This window comes from Arachis ipaensis, chromosome B04, assembly GCF_000816755.2.
Source record: "Arachis ipaensis cultivar K30076 chromosome B04, Araip1.1, whole genome shotgun sequence".
NCBI lineage: Eukaryota > Viridiplantae > Streptophyta > Magnoliopsida > Fabales > Fabaceae > Arachis > Arachis ipaensis.
The window spans coordinates 9,980,059-9,987,583 of record NC_029788.2 but is presented as its reverse complement, the minus strand read 5'-3'; the positions used below and the strand labels follow the sequence as shown (position 1 = coordinate 9,987,583).

The window sequence follows — 7,525 nt, the reverse complement described above, 5'->3', positions numbered from 1 at the left end:
ACCTTGCATGGGTTTGTTTACTTCTAAGTTAACTGTTTCAACTTCCTAAATTCTGTCTAATTACTTCTCAGATCAAAGCTACTTCAATGTTGGAATACTTTTGACATGTAACTATACTTTTCCTTTACTATATTAAAAGGAATATAAGAAAGACATTTGATTAAAAGAAAGTGGGTTGTAGTTTCGGCGTCGACTGACTCTGCCTACTTGGTATTAGTATTTAGTTTTCCATGGTCGTGGTCAACATTCAACAGCTCCCTCACCTGAAAATATGAAAAATTAAACACGGTGATGGAAACTTAACACCATGCTTCCTGCGTACACACTACACAGTATGGTGCAAATAAATAAAACTGCTGTAAGGTGTATGGAGTCGTTGAATAATGGATTACAAAGTCACAGGGATCTGGATCTTCATTTCTTTGCGGCTGATGGCAGCTTTGCCAGCATCCCTCTCTCAATCACCACCCTCCAATTATTACTCCCTGTGTGAGCAGCAATATGAGTGTGGCGAATTTCGCGACGTGTACTATCCTTTCTGGGGGCAAAACCGACCCCGCCAGTGTGGCGGTGATGACAAACTTCGGCTTTTCTGCGCCAAGGAGAATGCCAAACACTACGCTTACATTGAAATGGGGTCACAACGATTCAATGTGGTGACAATTGAGACCCTAATTAACTATTACAGGGTGAAATTGGTGCCCTTGCTAATGGATGACGGAAGACCTGATGTTTGCTCTATGGATTTCAATTATTCTCTGAATTACCTTCCATTCACCTATAACCAAACAGTGCACAACATCACCATATTCTATAATTGCAGCTACTCCTATCCGGATAATCATAGCCTAGGGTGCGGTTATGTTGTGTATTATAATGGTACGGAAAAAGAGGTTCTGGAAAGTCATCCAGACCTTCAGAATTGCGTTCATCGTATCCAAGTGGCCGCTGAGGCTGTTGCGTTGAACGGTGCTTCTGCTCGGCATTTCGGTGAAGGTGTGTTGGTGAAGTATACTTTTTCTCAAGATTGTATGAGTTGCTTGAACAGTGGAGGAACCTGCGGGAGCAACAATACGGATCAATTTACCTGCTACTGCCCTCATGGATCTAACGCCGTCCAATGTTCTCTCCCCGTTGATAATCGCCCTCCACAAAAGAGTATGGATCCTTCCTTCATTTTAAATTTTTAATAGGTGACATGAAACTACTTTAAAAAATTTAAAGTATTAGAAAGAAGTATCTAAATAGTTATATCTGTGATACATCTTATTAAATAAGAGTTTTTTTTTGGATTTATTTAAATTTTTTGCATAAATTAGCTTTATTTTTCTTATGGAATATAACCAGGATTGAATTCTAAATTTTAGTCATACAAATTCTAATATCAAATTATAAAATTATTTTTCTTAAAACATTAAAATAATAGAAAGAAGATACATTAATTATTATATCTTTAATACTAAGTTATGCATGGATTAAAGATTGGTTTTTTTTAATTCAATCCCTTTTCGCCGGAAGCATTTAATCCTCTTTGGATCCTCTACTGTAGTGCTAGTTAATGAGTAGAAAACCTCCAATTCTCGAACACCAATCATGAGTGCGAGTGAGTGTTTGGTGAATCCAATAAACAGAGGGAATGGTTCTGTTCTTTTTCCCTCCCTTCTTCCACTGGGTTCCAACTTCACTGCTTCCCTTCCAAATATCAAGCAACAAATAATCCTTCAACTCCAATCCCATGCACAATTATAGCTTTGATCAATTACCATTTACTTATAGTTCTGATAGCATAAATCTCTCTTTCTTCTATAACTGTACCACGGAACCAATAGATTATCCCACTGCTCCTTAGTCTCAGTTTATTATTAATGTACCACTGGAAATGAATGGTGCTGTTAGTTTCATTAGAATTACACTGAAATTTTGAGGATGCTGTTTATTTTAAACTTTTTCCTCTGCTTCTGCAAGGATAAGTCTTACCTGAAAACTTGTGGTCATGGTAATTAGTAACACCTTAGGAAATGTTCTGATGATGTAGTTACCTTAGCAACTGTTCTTTGCACTTTCTTCATGTTCACATTCTTATGGCTAATGTTATCTTTCTTCATGTTCACATATGCTGAAAGCACACACTCAAGTATTAATGATTATGCTTGCTGGCTTCACCTTAAACTTGAAAAAAGCTCAAGAGTGTTATAACTCATGTTTGTTTTCAATATTAACTGTTGCAGGACATCACTGGAGATGGATAATCATCGGTATAGGTAATACATCTAGCCCTCCTGTCATATTTTCTTAGGGTTGTTTCGTTGCTTAATATATATACTCCATCTTACGTGCACAAGTTTTTTAGTACAACTAAAATCATGATCTACATAAATGTCCATGCTTCTTCTTTTTATATGTTTTAATTTGTTATTCATACAAAATATTTCCCTATCTTCCTACGGTATTTTTTTTCAGATAGAGAACTTCTTCAATCAAATGAAGTTTTTCAGTTAAATTCTTTTGAACATTACAGATTTTTTAGTTAATGATATAGAAAATAACAGAGAAATTTTAGTAAAAATTACAAAAAGTTTAGTTAAATAACACGTAAATATTAGTTGAATAATGCATAAATTGTTTCGAAATGTACAAGTTTTTTAGTTGAGTAACACAAATTTTAGTTGAATAACACAAATAGTTATTGTGTTTATATGTTTATCGCTAAAATTTTTGTTTATCGCTAAAATAGTTATTGTGTTTACCTTCAAATTATGCTTGTGATCACAAAATTTATATATTTATCATGAATAAACTTTGTTTTCTTTTTTTATTTTTCTTCAAAAAGTTGTGTTTACTTTAACATGTATATATTTATTATCGTAAAACTTCTATGTTTTTCCTCAATAAAATTCTTTATTTTTCTTTATGTTTCTCTTAAAAAAAATTGTATTTACCTTCAAAAACTTTTCGTATTTATTGTATAAATTATGCATTTTTTTTCTATGTTTCTCTTAAAAAAAATTGCATTTACCCTCAATTACTTTTGTATTTATTTATCACAATTTGCATTCAAAATATTTTCATGTTTATCATAACATAATTTTTATATTTTTTCAATAAATTTTGGTATTTTTTCTACGTTTTTATTAAAAAAGTGTTTACCTTAAAAGTTTTCCATGTTTATTAACAAAAAATTTGGGATAAAGTATATTTTTGTCCTTGAAGTTTGCTCAAATTTTCAAAAATATCCCTAAATTTTATTTTGTTTCAAAAATTTTTTATTTGCATTAAATATACCCCTAGCGACTAATTTTCTAAAAAACTTAGGACAACTTCAGCAACAATTTCACAAAAACAACTTCAACACAAGCAAATCAGACATAGTTATCATGTATTATTGTTAGATTGATCCTAAACTTTTTGAAAACTTATCTATCAGGAGTATGTTTGATGCAAATAAAAAACTTTTAAGACAAAATGAAACAAAATAAAACTTATAATATTTTTAAAATTTTTAAATTTCAAAGAAAAAAATTACACTTTATAATAAAATATGTATTTATCATCAATAAATTTCTGTATTTTCTTCTTGTGTTTCTCTTCAAAATTTGTGTTTACCTTGAAGAATTCATGAGTTTATTGTCAACAAGTAATAGTATTTTTCTTTGTCTGTTTCTAATCGAAATGTTTTTTGTTTACCTTCAAAAAAATTGTGTTAATCATCCTAAAATTTATGTATTTTTCCTTAATATATTCAAAATATTGTGTTTATCATCCCAAAATTTCTGTGTTTACATCAATAATTTTTTGTGTTTTTTACTTTCATTTGTCTTCAAAAAATTATGTATTTACTTTCAAAATTTTTTTGTGTATCATAACAAAATTTCTATGTTTATACCTAATATATTTCTATATTTTCTTCATATGCTTTTATTCAAAAAGTTGTATTTACTTTCAAAAATATTTTACCACAAAAAATTAAATTCTATTTTTTATTGTCAATAAAATTTAATTTGTGTTTTCTTCTCGTGTTTCTTTTCAAAAAGTTTTGTTTACCTTCATAACTTTTTCTGTTTATCATCACAAAAGTTGTATTTACTTTCTGATATTTTTCATGTTTCTTTCTTTGTTTCTTTTCAAGAAATTGTATTTTATCTTTAAAAAATGCCTATGTTTATTGTCGTAAAATTTATATATTTTTCCTCAATAAATTTATCTATTTGCTCTCTATGCTTATCTATATTTCTCTATGTTTTTCTTAACCCCTAACTCTCCGAAGCTACTTGTATCAGGTTCAGGTATTATAGCTGTAGTAATTATAGTTGCTGGACTAATGGCTAATTGTTTTACATGTAAGTCATCAAGGATAAAGAATAACCAAGATATTGAAACCTTCTTAAGAGATCAAGGAGTCTTAACTCTGAAGAGATATAGATTCTCGGATGTGAAGAAAATGACCAATTCTTTCAAAGATGAATTAGGACAAGGTGGTTTTGGTATTGTATACAAGGGAAAATTATCCAATGGTTCTGATGTGGCCGTCAAAATGTTGAATCAATCCAAAGAAAATGGTGAAGATTTTATTAATGAGGTAGCTAGTATTAGTAGAACTTCTCATGTTAATGTTGTCACCCTTCTTGGATTTTGCTTAGAAGGTCATAAGAAAGTTCTAATCTATGAGTTTATGTCTAATGGTTCCCTTGACAATTTTATTTACAAAAAAGAACCTAAAAGTTCTCTATTCTTGAGTTGGGATCATTTGTATCACATTTCCATAGGGATAGCTAGAGGATTGGAGTATTTGCATAGAGGATGCAACATTCGAATTTTACATTTTGACATAAATCCACGAAATATTCTTTTGGATGAAAACTTTTGTCCTAAGATATCAGATTTCGGGTTAGCAAAGCTTTGTCCTAGAAAAGAAAGTCACATTTCCATGTCCAAAACTAGAGGAACAATAGGGTATATAGCTCCAGAAGTGTGGAACAGACATTTCGGTAGAGTTTCACATAAATCTGATGTTTATAGTTATGGAATGATGCTTCTAGAAATGGTAGGAATGAAGGAGAAGAACATAATTGCAGAGACAAATCAAACAAGCGAGATGTACTTTCCTGATTGGATATACAAAAGGCTTGAGCAAGGCACTCAACTAGGACCGGATGATGATGGGGAGGTGACCATAGAGGAAAATGATGTTGTTAAGAAAATGACAGTGGTGGGTTTATGGTGCATTCAACCAATTCCAGATGATAGACCAACAATGAGCAAAGTTGTAGAAATGTTGGAAGGCAGCATGAACTCCCTGGAATTGCCTCCAAGACCCGTTCTGTCTTCTCCGATAAAATCGGCCATAGAATCTTCTACAATTGTATCGGCATTGGTAGAATCTTCTTATATTGTTAATTAATTCATTGCATTGTACCCCTATGTTGTCTATATGTACCAAGCACACATAGAATATGTTTTCACTGATAAGTACTTAATTCTATTGCCTTGAGGAGGAAAGATATTTTTGAAAATTCTCTGGTTTCACATTAAGGTGGTACCTGTAATTTATTGTAAGTATGCATTGAGGTCAGAGATTCTATAATGTACCTAATTGATCAAGAAATAGTTAAAGGGTCCTGCTAATTGTGTTGATGCCTTTTACCATGAATGGTTGTTATCTTTTTGCTTTTCAAGATTCAATTTAGCTCTATTGTTCTTGATGGAAAAAATTTCCTAAGAATATTAATAACAGAAGGTGCTCACGGATACAAAATGGTAGGTTGATGGATCTGTTCCCTAGATTGTTCTGTGTTGCAGACCAAAAAAATCTCTAATTGCAGAGTGTGGGTTCTGGAATGGGGTATATTGGGCTGCGTTTGTTTTTTAGAACAGGATAACACAAGACATTGAGAACAAGACACAAATGATATAAATACAAAATTTTGTGTTCTTATAAACTAGAATAAATTATGCAAATTTAATTTATTCTAATTTTTTTTTTTCATTCAAAAAATTTAAGAAGAAAAATATAATAATAAAAAAATATAATTATGAAAAATTAACAAGAATAATAAAATAAAAAATAAAAAACAATCCCGCTACATTACCAACAACGTTTCTGCCAACTTCTGCCAACTCTTGTTTATGATCGTGTTTAACGGAAGTGTCTTTGTAGATGTGTTAGTGTCTAACAAAAATGTCTTTATTATAGTTGTGTCTAATAAAAGTGTCTTTATATATATATTTTCTGGATGTGTCTCTTTATATATGTGTTTAAAATATAATAATTAATTATTATTGGTAATAAGTTGGCAGATAGTTATTGGTACCCTATACTTTTCTAATAAAAAATAAGTTATATCCCTTGTTAGTGTCTCTATTCATATTTCATCCGTTAAATATAATTTTGTGTTTCTGTATGTCTGTCTTAATGTTCGTCTATATAAACCAAGGCAGCCTTGGATATGGAATTTTCTTTGGCGCATGGTTCATCAAGCGCATAAAGGTGCTTGGTGCATTAGAGAGACCAAATGGCATGACCATCAATTCATACAATCCATCTCGTGTTTTGAAAGCTATCTTCCATTCATCACCAGGCCTCATACAAATTTGATGATAGCCAATCCTTAAGTCGATCTTAGAGAAGATAACAGCACTATGTAATTGATCCAGCAGATCATCAAGTCGGGGAATATGGAACTTGTACTTGATGGTGATCTTATTCAAAGCACGACCATCAATGCACATACGTCACAAACCATCTTTCTTCGAAACTAGCAGAGCAGGAACGACACAAGGACTAGCACTTTCTCTAACTAGGCCTTTGTCTAGGAGATGTTTTACATGGCGTTGCAACTCGACATGCTCCTTAGGACTCATATGATATGCTGGCTTGTTTAGGATCACCGAACCATGGACAAAATTAATGACATGTTGAATATCTCGCATTGGTGGTAACCCGTTAAGGATCTCCTCAGGGACCGCATCAAAAAATTCTTCAATCAAAGGCGTGACATCCTCATGCACGGACAAGGTTTCCTTGTTCTCCTCACAAATCAATAAAAAACACATGAAGTTAAACTTTTGATGAGTTTTGTTAAGGTCTGACCGTGTGATTAAGGACGGCTCAACTTGCTTCTCGTACTCATCATGTCTTAATGGAGTCAACACAATCTTCACTCCATCCTTGAATAAGGAATATGTATTCTTGAATCCATCATGGATAGCACAATAACCATATTGTCAAGGGCGTCCTAGCAACAAGTGACAATGCGTCAATTGGGATTACATCACACCATACTTCATCTTTATATTTACTCCCAATTGAGAATTGAACGCAACATCTCCTTATCACTTTGACCTCATTCCCTTTTCTCAGCCATTGCAACTTATAAGGGTGAGGATGTTCCTCACTCAGAATCTTCAGTTTCTCCACCATATAGGTCGCAACAACATTCTCACAACTTTCGGAGTCAATGATGACCTTACACACCTTTTCTTGAGTAGTGTACCTTGTGTGAAAAATATTATGGCGGAGCCAACCTTC

At 32.3% G+C, this 7,525-nt stretch overlaps 1 protein-coding gene across 1 annotated transcript; it reads left to right on the top strand.

Annotated features, from left to right (window-relative positions):
• On the top strand, positions 383-5,622 carry LOC107636010 (LEAF RUST 10 DISEASE-RESISTANCE LOCUS RECEPTOR-LIKE PROTEIN KINASE-like 2.4). The gene is made up of 3 exons (XM_016339550.2): positions 383-1,158; positions 2,229-2,261; positions 4,278-5,622. The coding sequence occupies exons 1-3, from the start codon at positions 384-386 to the stop codon at positions 5,396-5,398; spliced, it is 1,929 nt and encodes a 642-aa protein (XP_016195036.2). The 5' UTR covers position 383; the 3' UTR covers positions 5,399-5,622.